The 18,085-nt window shown below is 45.4% G+C and overlaps 1 protein-coding gene across 3 annotated transcripts in view; it reads left to right on the forward strand.

The window, feature by feature from the left end:
• Positions 1–17,839, forward strand: part of WDR89 (WD repeat domain 89) — a 41,859-nt gene extending 24,020 nt beyond the window's left edge. For 2 of the 3 annotated variants that reach the window (XM_061612386.1, XM_061612387.1), the window contains exons 2-3: positions 10,136–10,273; positions 13,517–17,839. In XM_061612386.1, the coding sequence (XP_061468370.1) occupies positions 13,559–14,725 (1,167 nt within the window). In that variant the 5' untranslated portion in view covers positions 10,136–10,273; positions 13,517–13,558 and the 3' untranslated portion in view covers positions 14,726–17,839. The remainder of the gene's footprint in view (positions 1–10,135; positions 10,274–13,516) is intronic. The other variant, XM_061612385.1, reaches the window with a different exon arrangement.
• Positions 17,840–18,085: the final 246 nt, after the last annotated feature.

The raw sequence follows: 18,085 nt of genomic DNA on the forward strand, positions 1-18,085 counted from the left end.
GTTGTTTTGTTTTGGTGTATTTTAAGGTCTGTTTTGATGATGTTTTGATGTGTTTTTAGCGCTTCTGTTTGCCGCCCTGGGTTCCTGCTGGGTGGAGGGGCGGGATATAAATAAAATAAAATAATAAATAAGTAAAGGTCCCAGGTTCTATCCCTAGCATTCCTAGTTAGGGCTGGGAAAGACCCCCCCCCCTTGTCTGAAGCACTAGAGTGCTGCTGCCAGTCAGTGCAAACAATATTGAGCTACATGGACCCATGGTTTGACTCTGTGGTCAGTATCTAACCAAACAGATATGCTAGTGCAAGGATTTCTGCATGTGCAACAGAAGTTCTCCCCAAATCTGCTCCAGAGAGTTGGGGAACCCCCAGAACAGATTTAGGGGTCATGTTGGAAATGGAGAGGGAGGAGAAGTCCCATTGCACAAGCAGATCTGTTCAGTTGCATACCACCCTGCATAAGGCTCCTGTGTTCCTATGCAGTTAATGGATGCAGTTAGCACGGTGGGGTGGGGTGGCTTTCAATTTACAGACTAGAAGTTTGAAAATGATGCACAAAAGTATAACAGGAAGCTAGGGCAACGACTAGAAATCAAGGATGACCTGATAACAGGAGAAACAGGAAAGAACATTTTGGAAACCATTCTGAATAAACGAGGGGGGGGGGAGGGGGAGAGACTGCAGGAGGGAGGCAGTAAGGAATCTGCCCTGTGTGGTCTTGTGCCTTGACGCAGGCAGATGTGAACCATTCTTGATATAAATATGAAGCCACCTCTGCTTTTTGTGGGGTTTGCTTGTCAGTGGTTTCGTGGTCCCTGTGTGGTGCTCTTGGGGAGAGAGAAACCATTGTGGAATTGCCTCATTGCCAAAAGATTCTCTTAGCAGAGGAGGCAGAATGTAATTTATGAATCATTGATCTATGTTTGAAAAGCTTGTAGGATCTAAATGACTCACGGATCTCTTTTTTTAGCTTATGAAATGCTGTTTATAACTAGCATGTCAAACACTGAACATCACCATACATATCTGTACCCCAATAACGTTAAAAGTTACGTGGGCCAATGTTTCAGTCCTCTTACAGAATGATTTATAGTACACTTTTAGAGAAAATGGTACTTCTTTTCAAGTAGTAATTTAAATACTGAAGTCCAATAAATTATTGTCATTGCCTTGAGCAAGTTTAGGAGGACAGTTGACCACCTGAATATTTCTGTGGCCTGGTCCAGGTGTACCATCTTCCTGCAAACCACGGTTTGCAAATAAAGCCAAGCTCTGTGACATGCTGCCTCCTCCTCACTGGACAAATTTTACCAAGCGGTATTCAATTAAATAGTAGCGCTGATGCAATTATTCCTTGGTGAGTGCCTCTTCTAAGCGGTATATAGTAGCGGTGAGGGCAGCAAAAAAGAGATATTTTGCTGCCACAATTAAGGCATCTCTCTCCCGCCTGGCGGAGCTCTTTAAAATCGTACGAGGGCTTTTACATTCTGGCCCTCGGGACATCATAGATTCATCTGTAGCCCGCTGTGATGAGTTCGCGAGGCACTTCCAGGATAAGATTGCATGCATTCGCCGGGACTTAGACTCCAATATTATGGCAGTGGGATCTAATGAAGCATCCAGAACACGGTCTTGTCCTTGTTTATTGGATGAGTTTCAGTCTGTACAGCTTGAGGATGTTGACAAGATCCTTGGACTGGTGCGGGCGACCACATCTGTGCTGGACCCTTGCCCCTCTTGGCTGGTGAAAGCTGGCAGGACCGGAACCGCTGGCTGGGCCAAGGAGATAATAAACGCCTCTCTGAGAGAAGGAGTGGTCCCTGACTGCCTAAAAGAGGCGGTTGTGAGACCGCTCCTGAAGAAACCCTCTTTGGACCCAGATAACCTGAACAATTATAGACCTGTGGCGAATGTTCCGTTCCTGGGCAAGGTGCTAGAACGGGTGGTTGCCGGCCAGCTCCAGGGGCTCTTGGATGACACTGATTATCTTGATCCATTTCAATCCAGTTTCAGGCCCGGTTTTGGCACCGAAACAGCCTTGGTCACCCTGTATGATGACCTTTGTCGGGAGAGGGACAGGGGGAGTGTGACTCTGTTGATTCTCCTTGATCTCTCAGCTGCTTGTGATACCATCGACCATGGTATCCTTCTGGGAAGACTCACGGAGTTGGGAGTTGGGGGTACTGCTTGGCACTGGCTCCGCTCCTACTTGGTGGGTCGTCAACAGAAGATAGTGCTTGGGGAACACTGCTCGATGCCCTGGACTCTCCATTGTGGAGTCCCGCAGGGATCGGTACTGTCCCCCATGCTTTTCAACATCTACATGAAGCCGCTGGGTGCGGTCATCAGGAGTTTTGGGGTGTGTTGCCATCAGTACGCTGATGACACGCAGCTCTATTTCTCCTTTTCATCCTCTTCAGGTGAGGCTGTTAACGTGCTAAACCGCTGCCTGGCCGCGATAATGGACTGGATGGGAGCTAACAGACTGAAGCTCAATCCAGACAAGACCGAGACGCTGTTGGTGAGTGCCTTCTCTGCCCAGATGGAGGATGTTCATCCTGTTCTTGATGGGGTTACACTCCCCTTGAAGGAACAGGTGCGTAGCTTGGGGGTTCTTTTTGATCCTTGTCACTTGAGGCCCAGGTGGCCTCGGTGGCACGGAATGCTTTCTACCATCTTCGCCTGGTAGCCCAGCTACGTCCCTATCTGGACAGTGACGACCTCGCCTCAGTTGTTCATGCTCTGGTAACTTCTAGACTGGACTACTGCAATGCGCTCTACGTTGGGCTGCCCTTGAAGACTGTTCAGAAACTACAACTAGTCCAGAATGCAGCGGCCAGATTGCTGACGCAGACCAGAAGGCCCTCCTCCGAGTGCCATCCCATCGAGAAGCTTGGAGGGTGGTGACTAGAACCAGGGCCTTTTCTGTGGTGGCCCCCGAACTGTGGAACAGTCTCTCCGATGAGGTGCGCCTGGCGCCGACGCTACTATCTTTTCAGCGCCAGGTGAAAACCTTTTTATACTCCCAGGCATTTTAATGTGTGTTTTAATGGTATTTTCATCATTATTTGTATTTTTGGATGTTGTTTGGTTCTTTTATTGTTTGTTTGTTTTGTTTTCTTGATTTATTGTATTTATTGTATTTATATATTGCTTGTTTTTTATCTTTTTGTACACCGCCCAGAGAGCCTTCGGGCTTAGGGCGGTATATAAATTAAATTAAATAAATAAAATAAATAAATAGCGCATACCCCACACTGTCTCCAAATCTACTCCGAAGGGTTGGTGGGAACCTCAGAACAGATTTAGGGGATGTCGGGGGGGGAGAGTCTTCTGTTGAACAAAAGAGGAAATCCTTGCATTGAAGAAATCAGCAACATAGCACTGCATGTAATACAACCCACTCATTACCTATGATTTAGCAGTACATGTCCATCCACACAAACCATGGTTCCTTTGAAATCCTTGTTTGAAGTAGTTTTTGCAAATCATGGTCGGAAGAGGACCTGGCTCGGGTTAACCATCTGTGCAGAGGTGGCCCCAAAGCTGAGGCTAGAGGAGATCTGACGAGAGGTGACACAGTCAGTGGTGATGTGTACCACCAAGATGACAGACATGGCTTCAGTTTGGCAATCTGTCTTGCCTCCTGTCCTGAGATGAGAGTTCAGCCAGGCCACGGTGAGCAAGACAAGAGGATGGGAAAGGACTGTCCCAGCCCCAAACATGAGTGGAAGCCTGCAATTTGTTTTAGCTCTACGCTTGCCGGGTGCAAGCAGAGAGCTAAAGGGAACCTGTGCCTCCCCACTTTGGCTCTGGGCTGGAGAGGGATAGTAGAGGTATGGAGGTATGTCCTTCTGCCTGCCAACTTGTTGGAGCTCTGAGCGGGAGGGGAATAAGAGAGGCCTTGTCCTGTGTTTCAGAGAATCATAGAATAGTGGAAGGGGCCTATAAGGCCATCAAGTCCAACCCCGTTTCAGAGATGTAGCATGGAATTAGGAACAAGACCTCACCTCATGTCCTGGTGAAGGCTAATATTGGGTTGGCCACCAAAGCAACCCAAAAATTTTGACCCAAGCACAGCTCCATCACATGGATGCTGATGCCAGAGAGGCACTGGTCCCATAGTTGGGTGCTGCAGATTTTATTTATTTTTAATGTATTTATTAGATTTATATCCCACCCTTCCTTCCAGTAGGAGTCCAGGGCCTGCCTTCATCTTGTGATAGATGACAAGATGAAGCAAGGCCCTGGGCTCCTATTGGGAGGAGCACTCTTCCTAATCTGTGATTGTGTGGTCATTGCAAGGGAAAGAATCGGGAAGTGGCTGATGGAGGGAGGCGGTATTTAAGCCAGGGGTGGGGAAACCTGTGGCCCTCCAGACACTGTTGGACTACAGCCCCCAACTGTCCTGAGTATTAGCCATGCTGGTTGGGGCTGATGGGAGCTGGAGTCCAGCAACATCTGGAGGACCATGAATTTCACCACCCCTAATTTAAGGACTGGGACCAAGGTGCTCAACTAGATGGTTGGACATTGAGCCAGATCAGTGGGACACAAAGCTGGGAGCAGTTTAACTCCCCCTCCCCGGTCCACTCTGAAGACTGAGCGGGTATTCTGAGCCGGTAACCCTTTGCAACAGAGTCTTTCCATGACGTTCCCCCCCTTTATCCTTTGCATCGGTACATGTTTTACACAAAACTATGTCTAAGACTGGGAAGGAAGGAGAGGTAGCAGATACGCATTCCTCAGGCTGGCTCCCAATTTGCAAACCATGGTTCACAGGGAGGCAGTGTAATACTTGCCCTGGGCCACATAGACTAAGCATGAAGAAACCGTGTGTTTTCCTTAGAAGACCTTGATTCTACCTTTGAAGAAAACCCAGCCAACCTTTTGAAAAGGGATTCAAGATATTAATAACCTTGGAATTAATGACCTGGGTGTGAAAATGGCACCCGCAGACTAGATCCTGGATTTGCAAGCTTCCCATCTGCCCTGTCAATTTCTGCAACTGGCATTGTCCCAACTCTTAATTTCCTGTTGTACATGGAAGATCACGACTTCCTATTTCTCCCGTAAATGCGACACGACTCCTCCTGCCTTCTATTCAGACTGTTCCAATCAAAGTCTAGCAGTGACTTCCTCTTACGAAGAGGAAGAGCCACTGGCTACACCCTGGACCTTTCTGCCTGGGTTGTTTGTTTAACCTTCGGTCGGGCATTGCTGATGAGACACAGGATTCCATTTTCACCAGCTGACATTTTGCCACATGTCTGTAACGCGATTTAATGGGATGTGGCAGTCGACAAAAATACAGCATTGTGGGTTTTTATTACCCCATTGTGTCGGATGCTGCCCTTCCTATGGACGGCAGTTCCCTCTGATGGCAAGGACAAGTAAACATTGCTCAAGAAAACGTGGAAATGATTAAAAAATAAAAATACATATAAATACACATTTATACAATAGTAGCCTGGAAGAGTTCCAAATTTATTCTGCTTCCAGATTACCATAATGCCTCTTGAGGACGTCTAGGGCAATGTTCCCCAAACTTCCGATGGCTGCATGATGCTCTTTCTTCTAAATTAAAATTGGAGGCACTTTTCACTGTGACCTTCCAGATGCTGTTGGACTCTCAACTCCCATTGGCCCCAGCCAGCATGGCCAATGGTTAGGGATGATGGAGATGCAGTCCAAAATTTGGAAAGCCGCAGGTTCCCCGTCCCTGATGCAGACCATGGGTGAAACTTGATATTTTGGCAAACATTCTTTCACAAAGCCATGTTTGCAGGGGAAGATCGACAGGATGGAGGAGTGCTTAACCTTTTCCACTCACATCAATCCCTCCCTTGCAAAAGCCTCCTCTGGCTGGGTCCTTTCTGGTTTTCGGAGCTCGGCTAAGTGAGGAAACCTGCATTAAAATGCTGGGAAGGTTCTGGGGACACAGCTGCAGGGGGTGCATTAAGCAAGGGTCTTCCTCCTCCCACATTAGCGTTCTGACAGTTGGGGTTGAGCTCTGTGTTTCCCTTGCAATGGCCGGCCCTTCCCTAAGAGTGGACCAGTATGTCAGGATCTGAGAATGCTTGGCTTAGATGGGTCTGCAAACATTCATTGGCGATCACTCGTGGCTGAGTAAGATTGTCTTCCAGGGTAAGGTCTTTAACAGTGACTATGGAGGCCAATTCTGGATCCACACAGCCTCCCACAGTGAGAACATAGGTTTCCAGATGGAAGATGGTCACGATAAGGATTTGCTTGACGTGCCTTCCGCTTAGCTCGTGTGTCTTCTGGGATAGAGGATGGGGGACTGTGACCCTCTAGATCAGCCTTTCCCAACCTTTGGGTCCCCAGATGTTGCTGGACCACAGTTCCCATCATTCCTTACCACTGGCCATGCTGGCTGGGGCTGATGGGAGTTGTAGTCCAACAACATCTGGAGACCCAAAGGTTGGGAAAGGCTGCTCTAGATGTTGGTGGAATCCATCTCCCATCAACTCCAACCAGCATGGCCAATGGTCAGAGATGATAGGAGTTGTAGCCGCAAACAACATCTGAGTCCTCCACCCCTGTTATAGGCGAAAATGTGGTTTTTTTTGTCCATGGTAGTCCCTAACACAGAGGTTTATTTATTTATTTATTATTTTATTTATATCCTGCACTCCCCCCCAGGTTATTATTTATTTATTTATTACATTTATACCCCAAGACGGCTTACATATGGTTCCCAGGCGGTCTCCCATCCAGGCACTGACCACACCTGACCCTTCTTAGCTTCAGCAGGGAGCTGGCCTTATGTGCCTCCAGGCCTGGGACGATAGGTTGGGAATCTCAGGTCAGAGGGCTGAGTGTGGTCTTGCAGGCATCTCTGTCAGACCCTCAGAACTTTTTCCTAGGTGAAATGGGTCTTTGACTGGCATGTGGCCTTTGTTCAGAAGGGAATGTAGCCCTCGGGGCTGGAAAAGGGCCCCCACCTCTGCTCAGACAAAATGTTCCAGTGCAGTTGAAAAAACTGCAGTACAGCAAATACTACACTGGTTCATTGTTGAGGGTGCGGGAAGCACAGCACTGCCTACTGTAACCTCATCTTGGGCTCCGGAAACCTAAGGTAAGCCGCAATCTGTGCCTTTTTGAAGGGCTTAGCCTACTGCACAGTATTTAGGAGCCGGCTGATGGTTATGTAGTTATGCCTTTAATCACCTAGGCAGCCTAAATGACAGATTTAGGGCTGTTAGGCTGAAGTCAGCTTAAGGGTCTTTGGCTGGATGTGTTGTTATGTGCCTTCAAATCGATTACGAGTTATGGAGACCTCCAAAAGCATCTGTCATGAACCACCCTGTTCAGATCTTGTAAGTTCAGGTCTGTGGCTTCTTTTATGGAATCAATCCATCTCTTGTTTGGCCTTCCTCTTTTTCTAATCCCTTCTGTTTTTCCCAGTATTATTGTCTTTTCTAGTGAATCATGTCTTCTCATGATGTGTCCAAAGTATGATAACCTCAGTTTCATCATTTTAGCTTCTAGTGACAGTTCTGGTTTAATTTGTTCTAACACCCAATTATTTGTCTTTTTCACGGTCTGTGGTATCCACAAAGCTCTCCTCCACCACCACATTTCAAATGAGTTGATTCTGGATAGTCAGAAAGGAATATATTGACATTTCTTATTCCTTGTTGACGGCTGGTATAGCACAGTGGGGAGGAGAGCCTGGCTGGGAGTCCAGAGTCTGTGAGTTCAAATCCCCGCTCATGTCTCCTGGGTGTCAAGGGCCAGCTAAAGATCACCCCCACAGGGAGTGGCTCAGGGGTTATGTGCCCTGCCACCTGTGCAGCCGTGGGCAAGCTGCAGAGTCCCAAGGAGCCCAGTTGCCCCCCAGCGGGCACTTGCGGACAAGGAAGGGGCTGGCTTCTGCAGCTGTGGCAAGCTGAGCAGGTCCTAGCCAGCTAGGGAAGGACTAACCTCAGAGGGAGGCAATGGTAAACCCCCTCTGAATATTTTCATTCCTTGTTGAGAAAGGACTTTCTACAGGATATCAATGTGTAATGCTTTAAAAGGGGGGGGGGAAGCCCACTTGCAAATGTGCTCTGAAGGGTTCCTTTGATGTGGAGAGTTAACCTGAGGACCTCATTGTCATAGGATATTACTGTGATGAATAGCTTAGTGAAATTATTTGTGACTTGGGAATTAACGCTTTTCCTTGCAGTGCGTGTTTGTGTGTCTGAACAGGTATTTCTGGAGGTTATGTTCCAGCCAGCAAAACAGCAGGCTGAGCATTTACACCTCAAGAAGGAAGGGGGGGGATTGTGCTCCCAGGTAGTACCGTGGGATAATACAAAGCAAAGGCATGATTAGATGTTATGCGTGGGATTCCTCTCTCCTAATGAATGCCTGAATAATTGTCTGATACTCTTTTGTCTCAAAAAGCCTTGAAATGATACAAAGCAAAATAATAATAAAGAAACCTTCTATATGTGTTGAACCATATTTTTCTTTCTTTTTTAATTTTAAAGTTTTTATTGCTATATTATTAATAATTGCAGAATACATTGAAAACAAACAGAACACCATAGAATCAAAACTGGAATATCAAACTTAGTCAAAATACTGAAAATCTGTATTCATCACTTGGGGATAAATCATGTAATCAACAATAATCCACAAATGTACTCTTTTAAAATGAAAAGGACTTGACCAAAGTTTTGCTGTCTACCTCTAATATAATATGTTAGTTTTGACATGGTTACATAACCCCATGTTTTACTGTAGCATTCTCTGATTGAACCATATCTTTCATTGTTTTGTTTGGTCAATTGTTGGGCAAAGTTTGTGTGCCATTTCCGGTGAGCTATATGTGTCGAGATTTGTCCACCTCTGGGTGGGTGGACTTGACCAATCCATCAGCCAAAGAAATGCCTAAGTAAATGAATAGATGGGAAAGGATGGGGAGCCCCATATTTTCAACGGAGCTCCTGCACCTGGAACAAATGGTTGGACTGGGATTATGCTGTACACTTGCTTATATATAAAATCAGTTATGTTGCTTGCAGGTAGGTGCAAAAAGCCCTGGAAAAATGAACATAGCAGATTTTGCTATCTCTGTTTTCTGTTTTTATTTTTTAAGAACTAGCTCTATATACATTAGCAAATTCCAAATGGTAAAGATTTCTTCTTTGGAGGGACATGTATCACTTAAGACTGGCTGTGTAGGCTGTATGTTTCAAATGATCCTCCCACAGAAAAACTCCCCACATATAGAAAAATAGCATATTTGGTTCAGCCATGCTAATTTTCTACATGTGGAGTGTTATTTGTTTTATCAACCTAACCTAACCTAACCTAACCCTGTTCCAGGAGGTTTGGGGTAGGTGGTAGCACTTTGAGCTCATGCTGCGAATCTTATTTTTAATCATAAGATTTGTGCTTTCAGAAGACACCCAAGTTCAAACCTTACTAAAAGGTCTCAAGGAGTCAAATCCCAAACTTAAGCAATAGCTGTATTTATGAAAGCACTTGATGCCTGCTTAATCAGGCCAGTGGCCCGTCTAGTCCATCATCCTGTTCTCCGAGTAGCCAATCAGATGCCCATGCGAAGCCCACAACAAGCAGGAACTGAGCAGAACAGCAATCTCTTCTCCTGCAGTTTCCAGCAACTGGCATTCAAAATTATACTGCCTCCAACAGTGGAGCTTAGTGAAAATAATGTACAAAGCTGCATCATATTAGGAGAAATGTGCACAATATGTGTGAAATTTTCATGCAGACCTTTTTTATTTTAAAGTTTGCAAACTGATGCAGAAATGGTTGAACTGATCTTAGGATTAGAAAAATGAGAAATCAGAATTGACAGGTTTGGCTGCCCCAGCAAGAGATGGTTGTTGACCGTGGAGACTGTGATAGGATACAGAGGAATTGTTTTTAGCGAAGTGATTTTAATCATGGCTTTAAATTCTCTTTAGTTGACAGGTTTGAATCCCCACATAGCCATGAAGCTGGCTGGGTGACCCTGGGCCAGTCACTGCCTCTCAGCCTCAAAGGGAGGCAATGGTAAACCTCCTCTGAATACCGCTCACCGTGAAAACCCTGTTCATAGGGTCGCCATAAGTCGGGATCGACTTGTAAGCAGTCCATTTCCATTTTTTTATATGCAGGAATGGAACAAACTCTTCTGAGGAATACTGATGAAGGAACGTTTCCTCGACAGAGTCCCCCATTGGCCTCCTTTTTTCTTTTTCCCGCCTCTTTCTTGTCTGAGGAAAATCTGATGGAGAGAACAGATAACATTTTAGGTAAAATATCTCTTCAGAAGTAGAAATGTGGAGACGAATTCTGAAGCAGGGGGAAGGAGAGCTTTTTCAGCCCAAGGGCCACATTACCTTATGAGCAGCTTTTCAGGGGCCGCAAGCCAGGGGTGGGCAGGACCAGATGCAAAAGGGAACAAGGCAATGGGTGGGACTCTTGGCTTTGTACTGAGGAGCACATTCTAGCCGCACAGGAAGTCGGTGGTTTGTACCCACAAACACACCCACCCCCCTCCATCCTTCATCCAGGCTAGCAGGACACATTATGAGTTCAAGGATTTTGGCTGTGAGAGGGGACAAAACCTGGGGAGGGCCCCATGGGCTGGATAGGGAGTTCTGGAGGGCCACACTTGGCCCTCAGCTCCCTGCCCCGGCTCTTAAGAGAGTTCCCTTATTGTGCCATTCAGGCAGTCACCAAGAAGAAGCTGCAAAGAGAGTCTTGGTCCCGCTCTTGAGCTATGCAGAGGCATGCGGTTTCCTCACGCAGGACCAAAAGCCTCCGGCTCTTCTGAGCTCTTAGGGTTGTACCCAACAAAATCATTCCCTCAACATTTTGGAGCAGATTTGAGGGGTGGTATAGCGGGGCACGAGTAGTGTAGTGGCAAATTCAGAAGTGCAGGGTCCCTTCACGATAGTCACAGCCCCCCCCTTTTTTGCTCCTGGGTTGAGAATGAGATCCTTGGTAATGTGTTCTCCCACAAAACAGATACTTCTATGAGACAATCAGCATGAAAGAGGGGAGTGTTAGCTACTGAAAAGAGTCTTCTCAGTGGCTGACTCACCTCCTTTCACTCTGATTGGCTCCAATCAGCAGGAGAGGACAAGGAAGCATGTTAGAAGACTCTTCTCAGTGGCCAACATACACCCTGTTTATGCTGATTGGTTCATAGGATGCTAGAGACATAGGGACCCTACTGGGACCCTGCTCCCAAAAAAAGTAGAGGGACTAAGACTCTGCAAGACCCTGGATGACTACACTCCTGGGGGGCACACGGCAAGAAGAAGAAGTCCCATTGTACAGGTGGTAATGGAGCAACTTCATCAGATTCGACCCTAGAAGTTTCTGAAATGCTGCTCTACGTGGACACAGATCCTATATGCGTGGCTGCAAATTAAAAAAACAATTTAGCCTTCAACAACAACTATGGGCATCGGGTTAAAGATCTAAGATCTAAGCCAATATGTTCCACCAAATAGACCACTGGTGTGTTGGGAGCCACTACTGACTTGTAAGGTGGGTTGCAAACAGCAGTACTGCCACCATACATGGTAAAACAACAACAACAACAACAACAACAACAATAATAATAATAATAATAAAAAATTAAGGAAAGAGTCTCCAAATACGTGTTTGGGTTAAAGGAGGGTCTGAAAAAGGTGAAGACTGCTGGAATAGACTCCCTTAAGTTTTGAGTATGAGTAGAGATGTGAAGGCCTGGGGGCGGGGGGAACTGGAAACACTTGAGGGGAGGGAAAGTAGGTTTTTTAATGAAATTTTCCAGGTTTTTTTCTGGACCTGTCGGAAAGAGTGTGGCCCTCCAGAAGAGCCCTCTTCTGCTGTGATGGGCATATCTGAGCCCTCTTCTGCTGTGATGGGCGTAACAAAAACACTGCTGGATCATACCGAACAGGCCTTTGGTCTGATCCCGCAAGGCTCTTCCTAAGATCTAAATACAGAAGCCAAATCTATGTAACTTTAGGCAGCTGATAGCTGGGTCTCTTTTTTATACCTCATAAAAGAGCCAGTGTGATGTAGTGCTTAGAAGCAGCCTTTCCCAACCTTTGGATCCCCAGATGTTGGTGGACTACAGTTCCCATGATTCCTGATTGTTGGCCATGTTCTCTGGGGCTGATGGGAGTTGTAGTCCAGCAACATCTGGGGACCCAAAGGTTGGGAAAGGTTGGCTTAGAGGGTCTCCCAGGTCCCATTCTGACAAGGGTTCAAATCTCCCACATCTATGAAGCTTGCTGGTTGGGCCAGTTACTGCCTCTCAGCCTAACCTACCTCACAGGGTTGTTGTGAGGATAAAATCGAGAGGGGGGAGAACCGTGTCTGTATGCCACCTTGAGCTCCTTGGAGGAAAAGTGGTATGTAAATGAAATGATAAAATGAAATGTAAAAAGCAGAATACAAATCAATAAATAATGTCCTTTTTTTGTGGTGGTACCCTGCATATGGAATCCCTGCCCCAGAGAAGTCTGCCTGGTATCTTGTGTTGAGTTTTCAGTTCCATTATCCCAACTTCTAGTGAGCGATGAAATGTTACTCTGCCGCTGATTTTGATTGCATGGATTTATAGTTACTTTGGTCTTATGTGTATTTCTTTTTTTAAAAAAATATTCAGCTGTAAACTGACTTTTAAATTAGGAATGGCCAACTTGCAGCCTGTGGGCTAAATCTGTCCCTGAAGCCATTTCCTCCGGCCCCTAAAGATACCCGATATCGGTCAAAGTTTGCCCTGCAGCTTCAGACATTGGCGGAGGGGAAGAGAGAGGGGAAAAAGAGGTGAAAACCTTGACAGTGTCGGTATCTATTAATGCTGCATACAGTCCTACATTCAACATATGGGCAGCGTCTGCATTCCACATTTTTGAATTTAGGCCGTGTGTTTCCATTTAAATCCACCATGGGAAACAATCTTTCACGCAAACGTCTTTACACGAGTGCAGACTCCCTGCACTTGCGTTACAGCATTAGGCGTGAACAGCTGTTGTGTCTCTTTTGGTTTTGTTTGTAATGCCCTGGCTATACTGGAGAGTACTTGCTCCAAACTGTTGGATAACGCCAACGTTATTGATTTAAACCAGTCTTTCCCAACCTTTGGGTCCCCAGATGGGTCTGAAGGCACATGAAGCCACCACTTTGCTGAAGCTAAGCAGGGTCAGATCTGGTCAGTGCCTGGATGGGAGACCGCCTGGGAACCACAAGTACGCCACCTTGGGTTCCGTGGTGAAAGAAAGGCAGGGTATAAATGTAACAAGCAAACAAACAGATGATGCTGGACTACAATTTCCATCATTCCTGACCATTGGCTGTGCTGTCTGGGGCTGATGGGAGTCGTAGTCCAACAACATCTAGGGACCCAAAGGTTGGGACAGGCTGATCGAAGCGATCAAATTAGGAAGAGAAGCTAGATCACACATGCAAAAATTTTTGTGTGCTGAAAAGTGCTATTGAAATGATTGTACAGTGGAAAGTTGATTGAATTTGGTCTTCTTTATTTATTCCAGACCTTTACCTTCTCTGGATGCACTTTTAGTCACACGGTTGCTATGGAGAAGATCAAGGAGCAGTTTTCCAATCTCCAGATAGCAAAACAGTGCACGGTAACAGAAGACCCGACATACTTACTGAACATAGATGTTTCAAGAGGAGAAGGGAGCCAGTTAGTGGCCGTTTCCTGTTCCAATAAATCAATCAGAGTTTACAACAGAGAGACACTGAGTTTGCTCCGGGAATACAGCAGCCATCCTGGATTGCTCAGTGGCGTCAGATTTGCGCACACATGTGAAAGTGTGTTGTTTTCAGCTTGCAGCGATGGAACAGTGAAATGCTGGGATACTCGTTTAGCTACTGTAGAGCCCGTACAGTTGTTTCGTGGCTATCCTCTAAACGTCTTCATTAGCTTTGATATAAGCTGCCATGACCTTATAGTATGTGCTGGCACAGAGAAAGTGGAAGAAGATTCATTCATGGTATTCTGGGATGCCAGAGTCTGCACAAACAGTGTCCCTTCCAGCAAAGATCCCCTGGGCGTCTATTCAGAGTCCCACAATGATGATATCACTAAAATAGGGTTTCATCCCATCAAATCGAACTTGGTAGTTTCGGGGTCAACCGACGGACTGGTGAACGTGTTTGACATTGACAAGGACAACGAAGATGATGCTTTGGTTGCAACCTTTAACTCTGACTCATCAGTTAGTTTTATCGGATGGTCTGGAAAAGACTATCAGCAGGTCTATTGTATGACACATGATGAAGGATTTTGTTGGTGGGACCTGTCCCAGCTGGAAACCAAGGAGCCAATCACATTGTTGCATATTCCAGATGCTAGAGAAGCAGGCCGCATAGAAAGCACCATGCTGGACTATTTAATTGGTGGCTGGTATCATGAAACAATGGACAAGTTCCTTGTCATTGGAGGAACGTCAACGGGAAACATATGCCTCATGGACTGTGGTGTTGATGGTCTGAGGTCTGTAGGAGTCCTTCAGGGAGGGCACTCTGCTCCCATCCGCTCTTTCTGCTGGAACATGGTGGATAATTCTTTGTTGACTGGTGGAGAGGATGCACAGTTGTTGCTGTGGAAATCTGGAGCTGTGGACAAAGCGTTTGGAAAGAAGGCTTCTATGAAAACCTCTTCCTCTGTTCATCAGCGACTGAGAGTTCACCAACACTCTTTCAAAAGCAAGAAAAACAAACATCTTTGTAAATAGGTGGGGGGGAAGGCAGCCACATGGAAGTGCTTCCAGAGGGTGTACCATGTTAAACTCTTGCAGCAAATTAAAGATTAATTTATTATGGCATAATCTTTTGTGGACTAAAATCTACTTCATCACGCATGAAAGCTTATGCATAATAAATTAGTTAGTCCTTAAGGTGCCGCAGAACTGTTCCACCCGTAAAGAATTGACCTTTTTAAAAAGTTGGAATGTTTTTTAGGGTGGTGAGTTATTTGCAGGTATATCATGTATGCAGCTTAACAATCATCAGTCTGTTTACTTGGAAAATATCCTGTCAGCATCAGTGGGACCCCACCGTCCAACTAAGCATGCATAATATGAGAAGCATGTCAAACAAATAAAATGTGACAAGCTTATTTAAAGATTTTTCTCTGCATTCTGCAATCTACATTTTATTTTGTTATTTTTTTTTAAAGACGCCTGTAGTCACAGGGAGTGGAGGAAGAAAAGCCTACTAAAAACAAGTGAAACACATAGTGAAAAAAGTGGATAAGAGAAAAATCAACTCATTTGAAATGTGGTGGTGGAGGAGAGCTTTGCAGATACCATGGACTGCGTAAAAGACAAATAATTGAGTGTTAGAACAAATTAAACCAGAACTATTATTAGAAGCTAAAATGATGAAACTGAGGTTATCATACTTTGGACACATCATGAGAAGACCTGATTCACTAGAAAAGACAATAATGCTGGAAAAACAGAAGGGGGTAGAAAAATAGGAAGGCCAGACAAGAGACAGATTGATTCCATAAAGGAAGTCACAGACCTGAGCTTACAAGATCTGAACAGGGTGGTTCATGACAGATGCTCTTGGAGGCCACTGATTCATAGGGTCGCCATAAGTCGTAATTGGCTTAAAGGCACATAACACACACACACGGCATCCAAATATGTATCCAAGCAAAACTGGTATACATTCATAATGTAGCAAAGGCGTTAAAGTCTTCAGATCATTGTGCGATAGATGGTGGGTGTTTATCTTTCCAGGCTCGAAGCAGAAGTCTCTTAGTGACCATCAGGGCCTTCATCTCCATACTACAGAGATATAAACTAAAAGCACATCAACATCTGCAAATATCAAATATTTTGCCAATGTGGAATTGATATGCACACCTTCAGACCAGAAACACTGGCGCGTGCCCACATCACATGCCTCAGCGAGGCATTTTCAGCATTACATCTCCAGCATCTATCTGAATTAAACAGAGCCTTTCGGTAAAGAATTTGTGGAGTCCAGTTTTACCAAAACCTAATTTTTTTGCTGAATCAATTTCAGTTTTCAACTACATTAATTAAGTATTGAATATATATTGCATTTTTCTCATGGCTTCAACTTGTTTCAGAAACCTGGGAAGTGGAGAGCTCATCTGGTTTGCAGAAGGCCAGAGATCCACCAGAGTCTCCTGCTGGAGGATGTTCCCTGTGCAGCCCCCTGTGCCCCCTCCCACACTGCTTCACGGTGTTCCCTCAGTGCTCTGGACCACAGGGGGTTGCAGGGAGATGGAGGAATCAGTAAAAATGGCCTCCAACAACAAACTCACAGCGACTCTGCATCCAACCCTGTATTTTCTGTCGCTGACAGAGTGCTCTTCACGTGCAGAAGGAGCAAGAGTGTGCAATATCATTTTCTGTGTTTTGCAAGAAGCATGATGCTTCTAGACTGTGTGGGGGCCAGAGCTCAGTGGCAGAGCACATGTTTACGTGCAAAAAGTGCCAGGTTCAATCCCTAACATCTCCAGGTAGGGCTGGGAAAGATTCCTGTTTGAACCCCTGGCGAGCCATTGCCGGTCAGTGTCAACAAAACTGAGATACATGGACCAATGGTCTGAGTATGTATAAGGCAGCTTCCTATGTGTGGCCAGACCTGGTATAAATACTAGATGCTTCACTTAGGCTTTTCTGTGACAGTGATTCTGGGTTGGAGAACGTTCACTCCAGGTTTGGCCTCCTACGGACTTGACCTGGTCCCACCACTCTCCATGGACAGGAATACTGCAGTGTTTGTAGGCTATTGCTTGTATTGCTGAACTTAAGACGTTTGAAAAAGGCCATAACCTAAATTTGGTTCCCTTTAGGGATCTGTGTTGCAAGCATGGTTGTGGGTGGAATGAGATGACATTTTCCTTTTCTTATCCATATGGCAACGTCTTCATAGAACCAGGCATGTGGACAGTTGCTCGTTGCATGAGGAACTTTGCTATTGCCGTAAGCACAGCGAACACGATTTTGGCATATGTCAAGTACGTGATAGTATCAAGAGTCCCATCACATGCTTGGACCCCTTCAGACAACTCCATCTGCTTGACTTGTCAGCTTTTAAGTGGCATTAGGCTGGGGGCAGCTTTTTTCAACCATGGTGTATTTTGAGGGGAGAAAACTGAACACTGCTTCTGGAAAAAGGCCGGATAAAAATATGAATCAATCAACCTTAGGCTGCTTGGATGGCTTTAAAAAAGAATTAGACAAATTCATGGAGAATAAGGCTATCAGTGGCTGCTACCCATGATGGCTGTGCTCTGCCTCCACAGTTGGAGGCAGTATGCTTCTGAATGCCAGTTGCTGGAAGCTGCAGGAGGGGGACAGTGCTCTTGCACTCAGGTCTTCCCATGGGCATCCGGCTGGCCACCATGAGAACAGGATGCTGGATGAGATGGGGGTCTCTTCTCCACCCCCATGCCTTTACCAGTGGTATTAAAAAGGGGGTTGAGGCTGCAATTTTATCAACATGGCAAGTTCTCTGGAAGATGATGGGACTTGTCTGAGGTACCGTGCATAAAATCATGAGCGTGATGTTTCCAGCTACCCCACTACCTCCTGCCTTTGGAGGGCTTGCAAGAAGTGGCTGCAGGAGTGAGACCGCAAGTAACATCATGGGTGGGGTGTTTCTAGGAGCAAAGCTGAAACTGTCTTAATTTCCTTTTATTTTTGCCATATTGCCAAGAGGTGTAAAGTGGCCTGCTAAAGAATGTAATGTTATAGGATTGAATAGGTTTTTGTGTTTGCTGTGACATTTGTTGTTTTATTACTGCTGTTGTATTATTTTATTATGAAATTGTTTTTGTAATTGTCATTTGCTTTGTAAGCCACTTTGAGCACAATTTTGTTTTGTAAGTCGCTTTGAGTTCCATTTTGAGTTCCATTTTGGAAAAAAAGCGACTAATAATAATAATAATAATAATAATAATAATAATAATAATAATAATAATAATAATAGGGCTCTTTTTATGTTCTTATGCCATCCTATTCACTTTTGCCTGGGAGTAAGCCCCATTGAACTAAATGGGGCTTACTTCCAGGTAGACATGCATTGAAGTTACTCTGTCAAAACGATTT

This window comes from Rhineura floridana, chromosome 2, assembly GCF_030035675.1.
Source record: "Rhineura floridana isolate rRhiFlo1 chromosome 2, rRhiFlo1.hap2, whole genome shotgun sequence".
Classification (NCBI taxonomy): domain Eukaryota; kingdom Metazoa; phylum Chordata; class Lepidosauria; order Squamata; family Rhineuridae; genus Rhineura; species Rhineura floridana.